Genomic DNA, 21,414 nt, shown 5'->3' with positions numbered 1-21,414 from the left:
CATCGATTATTGCTTTTTAAGGTTTGAAGTTACTTGGGGCCTTTAGGGTCTGGGCTGGGAGATTTATATAAACCCTCAGATCTCAGATCTAGGTTTGAGAAGGTGTCAGGTATTTAGTGGGGATAACTAGCATTTAGAAACCCTGGATGATGACTATTCATCATTTAAAACTCAGCATAAATGTCACTTTTATTTATGTGACTTCCCAGGAAGACTCTGGGGCTTCAGCTCCCAGGCTACTGCAGCACTCTGTTCACACCTTCCTACTTGCCTAAAGTGGCTGCATTGCATCTCTTTGTTTTTTCCCTCTGCATTGTGACTGCCTTCCAGGGAAGATTTATGTTTTATTCATCTTTGCATCCCAAGTGCCTGGCTGACCTGATGTACACAACTAATATTAGCTGAATGAGTTAACAAATGAATTAATCTTTGGGAATACTATGGCCACAAATTCACGTATGTGAAAGGTAAGTTTTATTATTTAAGAGCTGATTTTAAAAAGGTAAATATAAAAAGGTAAAAAAGTCTAAATATACATTAAACTGCTAGTTACCTGGAACAACTTTCAAGCTGTGCCAGGGAATATCTACTGAAGTATCTATAAGTATCTCTAGTGAAAGTTCAGACTATATGACCAAAAGTAAAAGAACTTTTGCTTTTACTTCCTTATCCCTCTTTTAAGCATATATACATTTCTTTTCTCCTAAGTGGTTTACAAAAGTACATCAAGTATCTATAGGATATCTACTTTTTCTAAAATTTAAATGGTATTCTATTTTATTGGAAGAGATATGATCTGTGGAACATGATAGCACTAGGTGCTTTAAACCATAGTCTGAAGGAACTAACAATTCATAGCCATTTAAGTAAGCACTTAGTAAACTATTTTTTTATAAAGCTGTCAATAATCAATTTCATCTGGTGACTACAAGTTCCCCTTAAATTAAACATTCTTATCTACTTCAACAAAAGTAGAAAATAGCCAGAAAATTCTGGGACATAACAAAAGAAGAGTTGATAATACATTAATGCCTATCCAATAATAGGTAGTCAATAAGTACTTGTGGAACGAATGAACAAAAATAAAAATCTCATGTGATGGGGCAGGGGCAGGGATAAAAAGATGGCAGGCCTCTATACTGCAGAGGTTTACAATATAATAGTGGAGAAAAGCAAAAGTGCAAATACCTTCAATTTATGACAGTTCAAAATAAGTGCCACCAGAGTAGTATAATTGAGGAGGAGCACATGATAAAACAGCACATGTACAGAGAATAACACAAAGCAAGATAGGTACGGTTCCTATTATTTAGGATCGGTTTGGCCAAAACGTTTCATACATAATTATTACCAAAGAGATGTAAGGAAATAGGGCGTGGGTAATAAGGTATGTAATCTTTCGGAACCACAGGAGGGAGGCATACGGCCATAGTGAAAAAGTAAGGGAGGCAGGTGGAAAGAGAAAGTTAGAAACAACTTTCCTTCTGCTCAGCTCCCACTGATCAAGTCTGGACTAACCAGCAAAGATCCTGCCCCTCCCCCAAAACTGAAAAGGAAGGAGCATAGAATTCCAGTTCAATACACTCATTCTTGCAATAGGACCATAGGTGTTACTACTTTAACTTTAGGCAACTTTATCTGCAGATCTTTCAGCTACACTATATCAATTTTAAGTATTTGTGACTGGGTTACTTTCTTGGTCATGCATGGAAAAACAGGAGTCAGATAAAAAATCCTGGGACATGGTAACTCTAGGCCCATCTTTGCTTTAAATACATTATGTCCTTCCTATTTAAAATCCACTCAAAATTTACAGCTTCTTATAAAAAACAAAAATTGACATGAGATTTTACCCAGAAAAGTCCATCTAAAGATTTTTTAATACCTGAGAAATAAGGAAATTTTATTTTAAATAAGTCATGTTAACAGTAAATATTCATTAAAAAAAGGGGAAAAAACCCCTTGAACTAGTCCAGTTTGGCAACACCTGATCTACAAAAATTACATGTGAGTCAAAAAAGTTTCCGTAAATCATTAATGAGTTAAAATGCTACCTACTCTTCTTGCTTATTTTTGGAAAACTTAGAATAATTTTTAACGTCATGCCTCATATTGTTGAGATTCCACTTGGAAGCACACGACAGACACAGATCAATTATAAAGATTCAAAAGCTATCAAGTAATTTTCACAACCCAAAAGCCTAGGAAAAGAAATTGAGGTTCCCATACCAGACATAAGCTCTTTCGTCAATGTAAGAGAAGAACTCTTACCATAAGTTGGGGTGCTTTCTCGTCTTCCTTGACTACTTGATCTTCCCTTTTCATATTCATAACAATACAAGACAGTATCTTCCTCCACAATATTAAACCTCTTTCGATATTCCTGATCCAGAAATGAATTTGGTGATTCAGATCCCTTATGCACTGGCTTGCCCACCATGTGTCCTCTGAGGTCTTCACAAGGAAGGTTTCCTTTTTCATCCCTAAAGAAAGGGTAAAGGAGAAGGATGTAGAAAAGTGTTACAGTGGTAAAATGACAGAGACAGTCTAAAGTAGTAATAATATCCTTCCTATATATCTTCTGATCTTTCCAAACTTTCTTTGAGGTTTATAGGGCAACTTTAAATTATTCCTGTTTTGCAGGAAAAAAAATGCCAAGGCTCAGAGAGGTTAAATGACTAGCCTAAAGGTTACACAGCTAGACATGGGCCATGGATCTTCTAACTCCTGCTCTAGTCCATGTTCAATACTATGGCACATAAAAGAAATCATCTTAGCTCATAAATTGCTTTTAGTGCTTAAGAAAATAGGTATAATGTTAACAATGCTAACAATGTAGCTTTCTTCTGCCAGTTTATCTAATTGATTCATGGTAATATTTGCACTGCTTAAAAACAAAGATGTATTTAAGAACTGCCACTTCTGTGAGGGTACTGTGACCTTAAGAACCAAGTTAGCACTATATAAACTGGTGTTGTACGAATTTCAAACAGCTTGTTATTAATTTAAAATAAACCTTAATGAAAAGAATTATTCTCTGTATTTAAACGGTATTATCTCATTTAATAGTAAAAAAAGATATGTTCATGGAACTCATTCTAAATGGATATATCAAAATTTAATTACACATCAGCAACATTTCTTGTGGAGAGAGGGTGGAGAAACCTTATCATATATAGAGTTTAAAAATGGGATTTAAGATGATGGCAAGTTGATTTTTTTTTTCTATAGGATTCTGAAGTGAAAAATCTCTAATTTAAATTTATGGGATCCCTAAAACTGTTACTCACACATAGTAAATATTAATCACACAGCCCAGGTGATTGGGACAATAATGAGTGGTATTTTGGTAGAAATATTCCATTTAGGATTAGTTAAAATGAACCTTGCTTATTTTATGATAATTTCACTGACTAGCTATAAAATTTCTGTTAGAAAAGCTCATATTCTAGAACATGACTATGGATGTAAATGCAATGTTTCTTTCCTTGTTTATCACTAATTTTATGTCTTCCTAGTTCTTGTTTCCAGTTCTACCCTAAACAGTGCCATGAATACTATCAAACCAGCTAAAATTTAATTTTAAGTGCCAAGACTGAAATCTTAAATCCACAGAATAAACTGAATTATAACAAGACAGACAAAAATAACAAATTTTTAAGTGATCTATTAAGTCTTATGAGATGGTGATGAGCTTATAAATCTAATGTCAATTCTAAAATATGAGTTTCAGTTCAGCAAAAATATTATACTTTTACACTACAGTATACTATACTTCTCTCTCAGTATACAAATGTCTAGGTTGGGTTTGTCCAAATGAAGAGAACTATATTCCTAATATTTGAACTATGTAGAAAGTAGTAAATAATATTCTCAAGACTGACTGAATCAGCAAGCTGTCACTCTTTTATTTTTTTAAATAAAAGTATTTCTTATTACCAGATTGTAACTATGAAAGTAGTTCTTAGGCAACACAAAGAAAATGAATATAAAATCCAGGCACAATTTTATTTTCGGCTAGCTAAAAACTTTTCCTGAACAAATTGCCTGGCGCTTTTTGTTAGTTAGTCCTCTAGCAAAAAGAAACTGACACTGCAATTAGCTTGGAAACAGCCCTAATGAACTTGGGGCACTGGGGAAGGTTATGCCTATCCATAAATGGGCAGACGTTTCTGTCAGGCCTGTGACATGAATGTTAATGCAGCTGAGATCAGAGGGTGATTCAGCCCTAGTTAATTCACCATGCTCTACTTATAAGGACACACCCTGTGGTAGAAAATGGGAAGGGCTGGTATTCCTCACTCCATAATGATATGAAAGAGAGGCCTTCTACCAACAAAGAAGATTTATTAGACATATCTATATGGAATGAATTCAATAAAGTTGAATTAAGAAAAGTACAGATCAAAACCAAACTTTGCAGTAGAATGAATTGGTACATGTATTGCGTATATAAGTGGGTGTGCCCGTGTGTATATGTACTCACATTATGAACCCTGAATAACTCAACATATTAATTTGTACTGCTATAAAAATTTTATTAATGTTATACATCTATACATATATATAATAAATCTACACTTTTGCTCTAAAAAGGATTTAAGGGAACAGATGGAAAGTTAGAGCACTGCTTCACTGCACTATCTTTATATTTAATGGCTCACAGTAAAATTAATAAGAGAAATTAGTATTTAAACTTCATAGTTGTGCAAGACCTACAAATTCTCGGTTTTCATGATAGAAAAAGAAATTTGGTTAAGTATAAAAGTTCACTGTATACTATGATAATGAAATTGTATACAGTCATATAATAAAAAACTGACCAAATTTCACTCACTTCACATACATGAGTGTTTTCTCTTTTAGAGAAAAAGTCACTTTTGCAATCACATTCTTTTTCTGGAATAAATGTGTTCAAAGAATTATAATCACATGAAAAAAAGTCTACCTAATTTGACAACTAGTCCTACCATTTTTAAGGTTTTTTGGTTTTTAAGATGAGAAAGCTTTTATTATTTACAATTCAAATTATCACCAAAATGCCTATCTTACATAAACAAAAGTTTTTAATGTAGGAAAAAATAAACATTCAGATGAGTTAAATTAGGTGAGCCTCATTCATCCTCAAAAAGAGAAAAAAAAAAGCCACAGCTGTATCTATAAAAGAATGACAAATGCAAAAAGTTTTATGACTATAACTTCAAGTCAAACCAGAAAATGCAGATAATTTATATGAGGCTGTGGTACAAAGGGACTCTCACGCACATATTTTCTAACTGGGCTATATCAAACGATTGTGTGACTAGGGAACTAATAATTTGACTCAGAAGTATTTAGAACATTCTGTTAAATTACACACTAGACTAAGAATCAATTAAGGCGACAGATAATACCCTAATTATGAATTTTACTGAAAAGTATGGAACGTTCAAGCAATACTACCAAAACAAGTACCACTATGCTGATACTTCAATCTCTTGCATTCTCCTGTTTTTGTAAACAGCATGTTTAAAGCTTTTTATTGACTTCAGTATATTGCCTTCATCATATCTGCACCACACTTAGAGGACAGAACTGGATTCTTTAACTCCTTTGTCTTCTGAAGTACATTTTAAATACATTCTGTCTAGGAAATACTCTCTTTATTATAAGTTCCTCCCTATCCAAGAGACAAGGAAAGAACATCAAAAAACTGCAGAGACTTGCTAAAAATAATTTTCTGATGTTTATCTGTACATGTAGCCCTCTGAAGAATAAGGTCTTTTAAATAATCATTTGCACTGAAATAAAAATCTTTCCCATTAAAATGAAAACAAACCAAAAGAGTCATTTCCTATTTGAAACACACATGCTTTTATTGCTCCTCTTACAAGAGTATTCAAAAAGTCTGACACTATCTTAATAGAATTAAAATTCAACTTGAATTTGACTAGGATATCAGATGAATTTGTACATCTGATTGTAAATTTAACATAAGACTGTAAATTATATTAGAACGATTTTTGAAACACCAGCTTAGTAAATTGTATCTTCTCACAAACCATGTTCTCACAACCACATTTAATTCTCAAAAAAAAGACCTAAAATGTTAATAAAATTGACTGCAGTTTTATTACTAGATGACAACACAGTATTTGCAGACATGCCATGTTGTCATGTAGCATTTAGATGGTAAAATGTCAGTACCATCATATCCAACAGAATGAAACATTAGGTGTACTAAAGTAAAGAATAGTGAAAATTAATTAAAACAAGAAATTTCAGTACTTTTATTTATTAAAGAATTTTAATATTAAGTATAGCTTGAAAACAAGAGACCTTAAATTATTGTTTTTGAATGACTGCACAACTAATTTAAAAACTGAATCAAATACTTTGTGATTGGTATTAATTATCCCCATTTAGTGCTGGTCCTTTTCCATAATTTTTGTATTCCACAAGGCTGGAAATCATAATGCTTTTGGACAAAATGCATGATGGCACAAAGTTATAGTCTTCCACCTGCCAAGAATTTCAAATAGGAATTTGGAACATGAAATGGAGATACAGCCTCCAGAAATCTGAAAATAGACTTTAAAGGCAACTCATTCTCTTGCAAACTCTCTCTACTTTCTGAAAGAAACACTAATGAACTAACCAAGTGGAAACTGTAGATACAGAGGTATTGGGGGAAGAAACACTCTCCCTCATCATCATCCAAGAAAAAAAAATCTTCCTCATTACATACATTTAAGAAAGCATAGAAGTTATCTCTAACTTTCTCTTTTAGAAATAAAGTATGAAATGCTTCAAAGTAACTTGAGATTTCCTGGGGCTTCTTACCAAAGAGCCTCACTTATTTTTTCCTTACTAAAATAATCCTAGCTGTTATTTTATATTAGTTTCCTATTACGTGAGATAATGCTTATAAGATATTTAATGTAGAGTGCTTAATACAAATTAGTTATTGTTATTGTTATTATTAACTAGAGCACAGTCTCTATAATGCAATGATTTTCCAGAATGTGCTCAGAATTCTTAACTGAGAAAATGTTCAAGGTGTTTCGTGAGAATTTACTTCACAGTTTACAAGCACTTAGGTAAGTCTTTAGCTAGAAGCTATGTAGAACAACATGATGGTTAGTTTTATACCTGGGAATATACGGTTCTGCAGGAGGAGGGGGAATGTAGAGATCCTGGAGGGCGGAACTGTCTCTTTTGGTGGGTGTACTGATGGTGCTGGAAGGCGTGGCAACGCTGCTTGTGGGACTTCTAGGTATAAGAGGCTGGTTAAAATGAAAAAGAAAATACATACGCACACAAACAACACACAAAACAACAACAACAATGACACATAGTTATCATTTTTAAATGATCTATTTCTACAAAGTTTTTGAACTTGGCTGAAATCAAGAAGCATGTTATTTAGCACATGTATATTCCTTTGAGTCTCCAAAAACAAAAAATTTATCACTTTAGAGGTTTTCACTTAGTTCCTAACTCACCTTATTGTATGGCATAACCGCGTAAAAGCTATTTATAAGGTAAATCTATCATGCAGTGTTTCATAATGGGGAGATTTATCTCACAGTCAGAAACGTATTTAAATTTGCTTTGTTAGAATCCCCACTTTTGAAAGAAAGATAATAAAGAGTAACTTCCAAAAAAATTAGTTCACTCACATCCTGACTGGTATACAAGAAAGATAATTCAGATCGTTTCCCAAAAAAGATACATTACACTCCTAAGTCAGTAGAATGTGACAGATTCTCAAAAAAGTTTACAAAAATGGAGTATGAAAGGCCAATACGAGAGAATATTTTCTAGGAAAATGTACTTTTTTCATAAATATAAACAATACTGTCCTCTCAAAGTCATTTTATGGTACATCTTCAAAAGTATGGTGATTAGTGTGACACAATCATTTCATTTTTCATAGGCACACACATTTACCATTGTTTAAAATAATTTTTAGTTGCATACCTATAGATCTCATTTTCATGCCTGTATTTACTTATTAAATAAGTTTTTTAAAAAATTAAGATTCTCTATATACTGAATGAAGCAATACATCAGGATGCATTAACTTACGAGCACTCCCAATTCTAAACGTCACAGCATTTGGAAATGATATTGTGGTTCGAGAAATCATTCTAAAGTGAAACTAAAATTCACAAATTTTCATGTTTATCTTACAGATCTTACTGCTTAGCTACATATACAATAACATATTAAAAAATAAGAACTTTAATGCAATTGCAAACAAAAATAATGATCACAAAATTAACTGTATCTTCACATGACAAGATGTTGCCATTTTAGCCAGTATGAAAACACTTTTTAGCATACCTATATAGACCCATAGTTCTATTACTTTAACACGTATTGCTGGACACTCAAAAAATGGCATAGTACAACTATTTCATATTGTGACAATACTTTTGTACAGATAAACAAAATTTGTTCAAAAATCCAAGCATAAATACAATGTACAATGTAGGTCACTGGGGTAGGCTACATAGTTTATGACTCAGTTCATGGTTTTTGACCTTCCTTTTTACACAGCTCACCTTAATAGCTCGAAATCACACATCCTGCCAAAATGACGGTTAAGTTTTAATCTATGTGAAATAGAAATTAAAGAAAGAGAGAGAGAAGGGAAAAATAATTGATAATTTATTTTGGGACTCTACAATATTCTATCTTATATGATGTAAAAAAATAGGAAGTTTACATGTTGAGGAACTTTGATATATTTTGAAAGTACACAGTAAAGACTGTTATGTTTAACTATGCGTGTCTTTTAGAAACAAAAATTTTGGCAATGGGAAATCCTGAAACTTATATAGGTAATCAGGAGTTACCTATACAGATGAACACCATGAAGCCTGAGGAAATAAAGAATTATATTCTTTCTAAGAATGTATTACATGCCTCTACAACAGATCTTTGAATGATAGGACCTTTTTTTTTTAAACTGGAGTAAAATTGCTTTACAATGTTGTGTTAGTTTCTGTTGTACATTGAAGTGAATCAGCTATATGTATACCTATATCCCCTCCCTCTTGGGCCTCCCTCCCACTCCCCCTCCATCCCACCCATCTAGGTCGTCACGGAGCACCAAGCTGAGCTCCCTGTACTATACAGCAGGTTCCCACTAGCTATCTATTTTACACATGGTAGTGTATTTATGAGGTTTGATAGGACCTTTAGATCAAGTGTGATCTGTGATGTGACTCTGTTTATAATTGTTTCCTCTCTGTCAGGACATCTTGGTATTAAATACAAATGACATTAAAGAACAAGTCTAACCAAAATTTAATCATTATAGAACTGTAAAGAAAACATTCATTACACAGTACATTACTTGCCAAAACTTTCTATAACAGATGCACTGTGAGAGAAAAACTTATATTCAGTATGCTTTTAAAATGCTCTAATATGCTCTTATTTTAAAATATCCTAACACTACAAGTGAACTTAAAAACAAGTTCTAAACACACAAGCATTTAAAAAAATAATCTAACAAACTTTTATTCTCTTTCTTCTTTTCTAGGGTCACTACTTCTATTTTGAAGACCTCTCTCCTTTTATTTTACCACCTGTAGAACTAAAGGTAATTTCTCCTGGTTAGTACCTATCCCTGCCCTCCCCAAACAAAGAGGAAGGAAGGAAGGAAGGAAAAAAGGAAAAAAGGAGAAGTAGTAGTCAATGATTACAAGTATATTTTAAATACCTCTGAAGTGTGAGGTAAGGACCAACAAAATATTTTATTCTGCCTGGACTATTACCAGGATTGTCTATTTAGTGTACTTGTTCCTTCTCGTTCCAGGAAATTTAAATATTAGCCTTGTCAACTTCCTTCAAATTGATATTTTCTCTAGGTTTCTATTTTCAACACGGAGTTGCTATTAATGTCCTCAGTTAACAGTTAGTTAAATTAGCAAAAATGTAGAAGAAAAAGACTCTTAGATAGGCTTAAACAGATAACAGGTTTGATTGTGCCAGCTGGTTCAATTAATTGAAGTGGTTGAAAAAAACAACTTCTTTCAGAGAAAGAAGAAATTAGTCAATCGTGTTGTTTAACTCTTACTGGCTAGTTATTTTATTAACTGGTAAATCATAGAAAACATTTAAACTGGTTTATCATGCAGATATCATCTGGCTAATCAGTATCCCTTGTACAAGTAAAACACAAGGTAAATACTAAATACATTCATTGTATTTTTGTCTACTAATTGTACTATTTTTGTCAAGCTAATCCAAGCTAAAAAGTAAACATTATTCTTGAGAATCTCATCTAAAAAAAGACATTAAGCAATGGAAAAATAAAATACGGTAAAATAGAAGCTTCATGGGAAAATGGAAATAGCTACTTAACCCCAAAGGAAATTTGTGATAATTTAAAATTATAATGTCTTAAAAATGTTCTAACTTTGGACAAGAATTGAAAGGGTACAAAATTAAATGACTAAAAGAATGAAGAAGGCATTAAAGAACATTAGAAAGATAGGCAAAATGTGACTAAATGAAGCACAGAATAAATGATGCTATAAGCTGAAATTATCAGTGAGAAATTCCTAGTTGTAACAAGTGCCATTAAAATTACACCTATTACCGATAACCAACAAGTACGTGAAAATACACAAAAAGTGACAAATACAGCTTCCCTCAAATCAAAAAAGTTCTCTCAGCGTTTAATTCAAAATTTAATAGACATATGCCTTAGTTTCAGAAAAAATACCTAAATATGTAAGTATAATAGTGCAGAAGGATAGTTCTTCCTACCTTGGTAACATTTAGTTTTAATCATTTCTTCGTAACATAGTATAAGAGAAGTAGTTACCGTTGTACTATAAAGAACTTCCAATATAAGGAAAAAAAATAGAACTAAAGGGTAATACTTTTTTATTTTACCACTTTGCCTTTTGATTCTTTCTCTTAACTGGTAAAATCTGCATAGGAAGAGAATTAAGAGCTATCATCACTTACGGATAAAATACAAGGGTATTTTAAGACTGCATCTTCTTACTCAAGTAAGTATGAAGCTTCAGTATAACTTGATCCACTACGGCATGCAATCAAGTATGATATGGATCCATTTTGGATTCTATCCAAGAGGGTTTATTTCCTGGAAAGACCTTGCCATAAAATTTATTTTTCATATCTAAATCGTCCTACTGACATAAAGTTTTCCTTCCAGATTCAATGAGGCTCCAACAGGGAGGACATATTTTGCACATATGTTGTTACTCTTCTAAAATAAATCTATGATAGATTTTGGGGGCACTGGCATGCATCTCTTAAAATATCCAAATCCTAAATAAAATGATCATATGCATCTCTTCAAATATACATTTATAACCTTAGGTCAATTAATGATAACTTACTACTGTGAACAGGACTCAGAAATTTATTAGGTTACGTACACATACATTTTTCATATTGTCCGTTTAAACTACATAAATACCTTCAAATTGTATCCCACAATATGGTACGGCACAAATCTTCCTCTGAATCATGAGTGATGACTCACTATAGTGATAATATCCTACTCATCCAGTTTAAACATCATTGGGAGACTGTGATTATTATAAAATAAAATTTTCAGCTTTGGAAAGGGATCACTGAAATCTCACGTTAAATCCTCTTATGGCTCAGGTCTTTTCCTTGTGTCCCCGATTCTAACATCTCTAAGGTAACTGAGCACACCTGGAAGGTATTAATGTACCTCTGAAAACACTAGGGTTTTAAAGACTATGAGAAAAGAACGTCTATACTTTAAAAACTACATCTGATGTTAAAGGTTTTATTTGAAACATTTTACATTTTAACAACTCTTGGCAAGCGTATCTTAATTTAGTTGTCCTCTATCTGGTAAGTGACCCAGCTTTCATAGAGCTATATAAAGTCTTGAATGAAACCAATGACATAAAGACAGTCCCATGTTGAAGATTAAAACAGTGCATTACACATTATGTAGTTATCTCTAAAATTCACTAATGCAAATATCACAAAGAGTTTGCTTTGTCTTCCGGGGGGGAAATACTCATTGAAATATGAATGATTACATCAAGTATAAAACCTGGCCATTTATTTTATTCACTCTTGGGAATAAGCACAGACTCAAATGGATCACAATATCCCATTATTCTAGCACAGAACATTCACACAAGTCCTTATTCAGTTCAAACACGTTTTTATTATAATTCCCAATACAAGTACCAAAATATTGTTTTATGTTAGCAACTCTGAGTCATCTAAACAAATGCTCCAGAGAAAATGTATTCTGGATTTTGGGAGGCAAGAAGTTGCATACAATCTCATAAATTTCTTGATCATGTAAAGAATGTTAGATCTAATTTGGAAAATTATTGGGCATAATTTTTCCTGGGCAAACTTTTCTTAAGTAGTAAATTATTTGAAAAGAGCTTAAGCAAGAGAAACACTTGTATTCAAAATTCTCCCACTCAGTTTTTTCACAGCTTTTTCTAGAATCCAAAGTTATAAATACAAAAGATTTGAGTCTTCTTTTTTAAGCATGTAATCTTCCCTTTCCTATCAGACTACAAAGAAAAACATTTTTTCCAAGCATATATTTGATCAGGAAGCTATATCTATATAAGTTAAAAATAGATATATGGGCCTAAAAGTAAGTATGTAGTTACACAATGTACAACTAATATAGACTATAGTGTCACACTACAAAATGGCTTTTTCCAATTAATCATCAAAATTTGCACATTGTAATGAAACTACCACTAGTGTATTTATTGCTGTCCACTCTTATTGGCATAGTTGATACTGCAACATTGAAACTGGACTTGCAATTTTTTCAATTTACAGTAAGCATCATTTTTAGGAAGTTAACTAAAGAAAGAATAGGAAGCTAAAGAATAAAGAAACTAAAAATAATTTTTCATCTTAGGTGATTATTTGTAGTCAGTGTTAACATTTTGAAAGCATTTGGTTGAAAAACACAAATGTGATTTAGATCCTTTAATTAATTTGCTTAAACGCTGGTGAACAAAAATGTAATGTGACAATTGCTTGCAGCTATTTACTAATTTGAGCATGTAAAACATATAATTGTTTCTGCCTCCCAGTCAGCACGTTACATTTCTAGTTAAAACTTATTTTCTTCTCGTGTCATATCTAATATTACTTGTCTTCCTCTTCAAAACATGCTTTTAAAACAAAACTCTCAGAAACATATAAACTTTGCTACCAATGTTTTTTTCAGTCACCCCAACCTGTAACTTTGATATTAAAATAAATTTTATTATTGCTTACGTTTTTTATTTTTACAGAATGACTTTAACCATTCATATCTGTATGTATTTGAAATGCAACAATCAATTAATGTTCTTCAGTCATTACACCAGTTGAAAGACAAAATTGACTCCTATGACTATTTGCTTTCCATTTCTTTTTCTGCTCAAATTTAATTTAAATGTCCTGTAAAAATGGCATCAAAGTAATGCTAAGCAATAAAATTTAACGTGAAAAGCACAAAAACCACACAAGAAACTATCACATCGACTTAAGAGACTTATGGATTAGAACAGTTTAGGAGCAATTCTAATGATACAGCTTTATATCATTTTATATTAAAAATGTGTTTAATGAAACCTATATCAGTATATCGAATTCCAGCATTGATTTTAGTGATTAGTTTTGAGATGCATTCTCACCAAAAAAAAAGCTGGGTTCCTAAATGTTTTTAAAAGTTGTTGATTCCCAGTGATGATTTCAATCAACATTCTTGCCAGTGTCCAGCTAATTCTCCCATACATCTCTTGTAAGAAGAAAATGACACCACCCGTGCAAGATGGTGACCTATGCACACTAATTTAAAACCACAAACATCAAAAAATATACATTGAGGGCTATCCATAATTCCCCGGGATTTGTGTCATCGAATTGGAAGAACTTGACCATAAGCAATCACCATGCTTACCAAAATCCAGGACATTAGTAGAGGGTGCTACTAAGGATGTGTTTTAAAAACAGTTCTCAGAAAGCAAGGAATTGCTAGTTTGCTTTCTTACAATAAAGATTCTACCTCAGGTAAAACATCTCTACTATATATGAATGGGTGCCGATAACAACAGAATTCAAGTCCAGATTAAATCTGCTTGTAGTATTTGACTAAAGTATCTTTAAGTCCTTCAGTTCTATTGCAAAATGTCTGAGAAGTCAGGAATTTAACAAAAGAGCTGCCAAATTTCATGAAATGTACTAATGAAATTGCTCTGTGAGCATGAAGCTGAATTGTATGCTTTTGCTTATTTGGCTATAATTCCATGAATGATTTTCAAAAGAAAATCCAAATTAAAATTTATCATTGCAGTTAATTAATAATAGAAGCTACTGTTTGCTCTAGAACTTCCACTAAAACATGTGATATTCCTCAAAAATCTTCTACCTTAGGGTAGATAAGGTTATGTTTTAGTTATACAGGTACAAATTATTTCCTTATTAGTTTAAAAAATAATTACTCCTTTGTCAGAATGAAGTTGTTCTTTTTTTTAGAGGCATGTATTAGTATCTACCTCCCCATTATACAAACTTTGCCATATTTTATCTGAAAATGCTAAGCCTGGTATTGTATAAGAAAAAGATAAAATAGACATATTGAGGTTAAATAAATGCCACAGATTGTTTCTTTTTGTAAACTCTATTTTAAATAATTCTTAGTAGACTGTTGGTATAGCCTATGAAAAAAGGAATAACTTAATGTCCAATTCTTCAGGTTCGAACACTGAAAATTTATATTTAGGTGAGTTAATGGGCATTTTAGCTCCAACGTCTTCATACACATACCAGAAGCAGCAATACAGTAAGAATGGTACTTATGTCTGCACAGAGGACTGTTGCTACATTAAGCACTTATGTTTCACATCCCAGGTCCTTTCTTAGCCACTAGGAAAAATATGTGGCCCCAGGCAAAGTCACAAAGAATCCAGAACTGCCTGCAAGACCTTCTCATCCCACTATTTCTTTGATTTTTCCCCTTCTGGAAGCGAACCCTCAAGTTTTGTCCATCTTTGGTTGTATACATCCTCTAAAAATTCCGACCACATAGCTTCCATTATGCTTCTGGTTTCTTTTTGCATCTTAGCACAAGCCAAAGCCTTAAGATCAAAAACGAACTCTGTGATGGTACAATTTCAGGTCTTCAAAATAGATTCCAGGGAGATTTGGTGCTGGTGGTGTGGTATGTTAGAGTACTTATCCATTGCCCTTACTCCTAAGACTTTGTTTTACCACCACTTGAAAGTACTTAATTAAAACTAATACTCTTCCTTCTGCTCTGTAAAAAGTCAATTTTCAAAGAAGTTGAAAGCAGGGTCCTCCCCCGCCCCCACTAATAGTATTGTTTATCTATAAGGTGTTGAACTTGGACAATACATTTTAGGTGAACTAAATTCAGTTGAAATAACAAATTTACAAAAACGTCAATACGTATATGCACTTATGTAAATGCTGATTTTCTTTTTTTCTGATTTCAGCATTCTGAAAAAGTAAATTTACAAATATACTCAGAGTAACTGAATAGGCAATGAGAAATAAATATAATTAGTGATTTGATGAGGCACATTTCTTGGCATTTAGTAATGAAACTAGAAACAGTGCCTTAAACATCTATTATAATTAAGGAATGATGTAGAGTAATTTAAAAAATTAAAGTCTTTGTTCTCTAGCTTTGAATACACACACCAAATGTATGTGTAGCAAAAAAAAAAAAAATGCAGGTCTTTCAATTATGTCAGCATTTTCTATAAAATTTTCTTAACTAGATATTATCATTACCTTAATTCTCCAGTTTGTGCTTGTGGAAAGGAATCTAAAAGAGGACCAAATCACCAATTTATTTTCTAGAGATATTCCCTCAAATAGAGTTCACGGATCAACAAGAAACTAGTGTCTTTTTGGTGTTCACCATGAAACAGAAGGTACTAGAGAGAAGTTGTTAAATTTAACCACACATATAGAGAAGGAAACCTAATGGCTGAAAGGGGTCTCTTCTTCAGGGTTCCCACCTCTCGGACTCTGAAGAAGCATCTTTGGGGAAGACATGTCAATAGAAAACTACAGAGTGGAACAACAAAGCAACTTATAATGCAGCGAGAAAATAAAATGATGTGATGGGAAGGTCTGATCTGCTAATCTACGAATTAATGAGTCAAACACTGATCTCTCAACTTTAATGATCACCAAAAATCTTTGATAATAAACATATACTGCAAGTCAAATGCATTTGGACATATTAATATAGTTTTAAAATATAGTTTTACATATATTTGAAAAATAGAAAGATTCACATTAAAAATTTAAAGACCTTAATGTTAGTATATTTTATATGTTTTTATGTTATTTAAGTATAATGCAACTTTGAGGCCAAGTAGGAAAGTTTTAAACAATGAGAAATCATTATAATCTATAAGGCCATTCATATGTAATGAAGAATTTAGGATTTTAGGGAAAAAAATCTAAGAATGGTGTAAGGTACTAATATAGAACAACAACTTACATAGCAGTGATAACAATGGCATTTTCATTTATTGCTTTTCTTTTTAATCTGAACAACAGGCAATGTTCTATTTCAATGGGCAATTTTAATTTTTAAAAATTAACCTTCTATGGAAGGTGATGGTCTTCTGTTTTAAAAGTGCAGGTCTTGTGAAGAACAAGAATTTCTTCTATGATACGTTTAAAGATTATAGCCTGACTGAAATGGAAGAAAATGTATTACTTCCTTGTCTTTATCAATCAGAATAATATTTTTATAACTTCCTAGATACCTCTGGTTCTTAATGAATGTAATTTACTGACATCCAGAGTAATATTTTGGAGTGACGTTTCACATTGAAGAAAAATGCAGAAATTCTAACGCATCAATTTCCCTATTTTTGCCTCCGTACATGGTAGAAAAGAGAAAAATGATCAGTCAGGAAGAATGAATAGGTACATTTTAATTACTATCTAAAAGTTTCTTTACCTACTGTTTATAAACAACTATTTTTATCTCATGACCTGTTTTTAAAAAATTCTATAAACTATCATCTAGTTTCCTCAAGAATTATATGCGGGTAAAACTTTTAAATAGAAGATTGTATCACAAAGTGAAACCTCTCACTTTCATTTCTATCCACATTTTGGCTTCAAAGAACTTGTGGTTTTTTTGAATTATGCTTTAAATGTTTACAAATTAAGGTAGAGTTCTTTATCATTTGGGTTTTAATTATAGTAACTTTGAGATTTCATCACAATTAAGCCTATTAGGATAAGCTGTGAAGAGATCATTTCATAAACAAAATTTCAAAAGCATACAAGATTAATCTATATGCTGCTGAGATGAGGCACAATAAAGAAGCATTACTGAGATAATCTATGGCTAAAATGATGGTGTATGACTTATGATTAAGCTTCATTACCTGCAGAGCAAGGGGCTTCCATCTCATATTTTTCAGTAAAGCTGGTGCTGAGGTAAGCATGCTCTGAGGTCGCTTTTTCAAAGTTAAGATAACACCACTCGGGTCCTCTCGTAGTGCATTCACCAAATTTTTCAACTGCCACCCCACCTGGTAACCAGCAAAATCATTACAATAAAATTGAGGTACAGTATTCAAAGATTTAATGTTCTCCCCCTTTAATAAGATTAGTAAGAAAAAAAAAGAAAATCACATAATTGGTGTACCATCCTATCAATTTTCAGGAGATAAAAACTCAAGAAAGAAATTTTATTTTTGAGTTGATTAACCATGTTATTGCATTTAGAGTCCATATCATTATGAGATAACATAATGGACATTTACCAGTTGAAGCAGAGACTAAAATGGTATCCTACCAATGGAGTAATTTAGAATTTAAAGAAATTATGTCATCATTAATGCTGCACAAGGTCTAGATCCAAGCTTTGTTCACAAGTACAATTTAAAAATCCGCATGCCTGAAACAAGGATTTGGCAATGTCCTGAGCTTAAGAACTACACCACATGCTTTCTCATCACCATCTTTTAGAGATAAGTGTCCCTACGTTAGACTGACATTATACTACCAGTAGCTGGTAGTGACACACCAAGGAAACATTCTGAGCAGGGAAGACAGCATCAATAAAATAAACCTTTAACCACGGTATAAAGATAGAATAAGAAACGACAAGGTAATGCTGCTCTAATGCAGCAGCTATTGGAAATGTGTTCCAAAAGACCCTATAAACTTAAAATATAATGTGCTAAATTTAATGAAGCCATTCTATTTGAGTATCACCTCAAAACATACTGTATAATTAAACAGAAGTACTTGATAAATGTCCTGAAACCTGGCTCTACTGTTATCCATGTTAAATTACTTATCATCCTTTTAAATTTTTGAACACAGAATAATTTTTGTTACTTTGCTTTTAAGACATGCTGGTTATGCAGTTATCTGAAATCCTAGAAGTATGCTTTAAAGAAACACATTAAAAATATCTATTATTCCAAGGTTTAAGAAATACACTTCACATTTAAAAGAGAGAATAACCTTTTATTCCAACACTAATGGATTAGAATTTTCCAGGGTGTTTTATATAAATACTTTGGGTCAAAATTTATCCTGGATTGCAAGCAGGACTTAGCAAATGGTCTGAACAGTGATCTAGTTTCTTCCTAGGTACCTAAATGAAAGGGAATGGGTGCCTTTGCCTATTATTCATCATGTTTTTGCCTCGAAAATAATGCTCAAACTGTAAAGAATGAGCACTTCCATCAAAAGAAGCACAGATCCCAGAGACTATGATGAAGAGGTACTCTGGACCACAGCCACTGTAGGATAATGGGAGACTTTAGTTTATATGAGTGACCATTCATTTAAACTATAACCTCTACTACAGCTGAATTGAGTGATGGTGAAGAGAAAGAGTTAGGACAAAAAAGAAGCAAGACATTATAATACTTAAAACCTCAGGGGTCTCAGATATGAATCAAAATGATCATTATGATACTTGCCTACCACGAATAAGAGGCTGCCAGTTTTTTGAAAAATCACATTAATGTGGATCAGCTACAGTAATGGAACTAGTCAAATGTCTCCCATTCTATATAAGTGGAGATTATTATGTCCCCAAAGGTACATTACTTTGATTCTGATTCTTCTGATAGCTAAGTAGTGTCCCTACAGCCATTTCTATGAGCCAAGAGTCAAAGTAAAGTTAGTTCAAATCCAAGTATTCATTTTGCTTGCCAAAAAAATATGCGAGCAGATTTCTGAGTTCCAGGTTTGGAGGGAGAAAACATACTGTTTATACAAAGAGTATAACCACTTTTTATCATTTACTTTATTTATTCAAATAATTGCTAACTATACTAAAGCAATTCAAATAATTGCTAACTATACTAAAGCAGTCAATATGATGACTGCACCCTTCTTTCAGCCTATCTACTCTTGACAACGAATTACACATTGATTTCTACCCACCAATTTCTTTCCATTTTCTTGTATGACATAATCATTGTGACGAGTTGAAAATTTTAGGGCTAGATGGTGTTTTCCAGTGTAACGTTCAGTGTAATTTGATTCATCCTGCTTTTTCAGTTTCTCTATGCTCTTTTTGAATACACAATTCCAAAAACCAGAATTGTTTCTCCATGAGAAAGTGAAATTGTTTTTTGATGAGAAAGTAATAATTTGGTTACTCTTAAATTTTATAGCTGAATGTTACTTAATGGCAGAAAATTATATAACTTTACTACTTTTTAATCAACCTTCCCACACTCACTAACATAAGATTAGCAATATCTTTAAAAAAGTGACCCATATGAAGTATTTATCTTTGACTCCCAAATTCTACTTTCACTGCCAAAAGAAAATGATTGGATAAGAGCACAGAGATAAATGTGCAACATGTGTGTTGCAGTACTGTTTAAACCAATGAAAAACTGTACATTATGTAAATGCCCATTAGCATGGGGTATAAAAATTGTGTAGAAAAAAGTTTAAGAATAGCTAATGTACTTCAATTCTACTTTTGTAAAAAATTTTATATAAACATAGAAAACACAGAAAGCTATACAACACCATTAACAATGGTTACATTAAAGGGGAGTACAGACTACAATATATATTTTCTTCTTTATTCTTTTATTTCCTGAACTTTTGGCAATAAACATGTTATTTTTATAAACAATAAAATCAATAAAATAAATGGACCTAGTGTATGAATAGTAATATTCCAGTTAGAAAATCGTGAATTTTATGAAGTATCTAGTTAGGACTGTTTGTTATGGATGGAAAATTCCCACAAAAAAGAACAAAACCAGAAAGATAACACTATTTAAAACAGTAAAAGGTGGTGATGGGGAAGTGACATCTGCTCTGTGCATTATACTTTTATATAATTATCAAAAGAAAAACAAAGTTATTATTCAACTGTGCACAATAAGTCAAGAACTACATTATCTGTTGTTTTTTTTATTCAATGAACGATTTCAGTAGATACCTCACTTAAGTGTTAACTCAGGTTCATGTGGAAATTATTGAATAGGAATGAAGCTGGCTGAGTAATTCTGAGCCTATGTGTAACGTTTTCCTTAATAACAGGTAGGTTTTAGCTATATCAGTCCCATCCCAGGACTTGTATACATATAAACAGCAGCCAGACAACATGCCTCTCATGCGAATAATCCTTTTTTCCTTAGTCCTTTCTCAAGCTCCCTGACTTGGATCATTTCTTCATTACTTTCTATCTTTTCTACTGCATATTATTCTTAACAACTGTCCCCATTTATTGGGTTGTACCACGTTCTATTCAAGGGCAAATATGGCATGGTCTTAGAGCTCCAGGAAAAATAATTCTCAGCTCTGGTTCTGTGATACCCTCACATATCTTCGAACATATAATTAAATGTAATGAATTATTGAAATAAATTTATTTCTCTTTAACTGTTATTGAGATATTTATGGTTGACAGATTATAGGGGGACATGAGTAGATGGTATGATGAAATGAGGCAAGTATACGGGTTACAACTTCAAGAAATTTGGGAGCCCCGTGTTCGGAGCTAAATGTAATGGTACATACACGTCCAAATAGGTAAAATATATCAATGTGTATTAATCATTTTTCAAGATTAGTTTTCCATTTCCTCATTTGAGTTTCTGGCTATGATTTTAAAGTATTAAGTGTGATAGACCTGAATGAAAAGCCATGTGAAGATACAACACTAATATGAAAAATGATTGTAAAGTATTCTTTACATTGGGTGCAATGGAAGTCTTTCTGTACAAGGAGATACAGGGAGCTTTGAAAGAAGGAAGAAGGGAGCCTAGTGGGATCCTAACATAGGAAGGAATTAAATAAGATACAAAACTTTAAGAGATAATGGGTTTGGGATACATATGAAGAAAAACATTTTAATAATCAAAGACATCCGAAAAGGAATTGTCTGAC

The 21,414-nt window shown here is 32.5% G+C and overlaps 1 protein-coding gene across 5 annotated transcripts in view; it reads right to left on the bottom strand.

The window, feature by feature from the left end:
• The window catches only part of CNKSR2 (connector enhancer of kinase suppressor of Ras 2), a 263,636-nt gene that overhangs the window by 103,211 nt on the left and 139,011 nt on the right, over window positions 1-21,414 (bottom strand). For 3 of the 5 annotated variants that reach the window (XM_082375497.1, XM_082375498.1, XM_082375501.1), the window contains exons 9-11: window positions 17,421-17,567; window positions 7,132-7,265; window positions 2,272-2,483 (exon numbers count right to left, since the gene is read on the bottom strand). In XM_082375497.1, the coding sequence (XP_082231623.1) occupies window positions 2,272-2,483; window positions 7,132-7,265; window positions 17,421-17,567 (493 nt within the window). The remainder of the gene's footprint in view (window positions 1-2,271; window positions 2,484-7,131; window positions 7,266-17,420; window positions 17,568-21,414) is intronic. The other 2 variants (XM_082375499.1, XM_082375500.1) reach the window with 1 other exon arrangement.

Source organism: Balaenoptera borealis (assembly GCF_965194805.1).
Source record: "Balaenoptera borealis genome assembly, chromosome: X".
Classification (NCBI taxonomy): domain Eukaryota; kingdom Metazoa; phylum Chordata; class Mammalia; order Artiodactyla; family Balaenopteridae; genus Balaenoptera; species Balaenoptera borealis.
The sequence above is the reverse complement of the archived record's forward strand: the minus strand, read 5'-3'. Positions and strand labels throughout refer to the sequence as shown.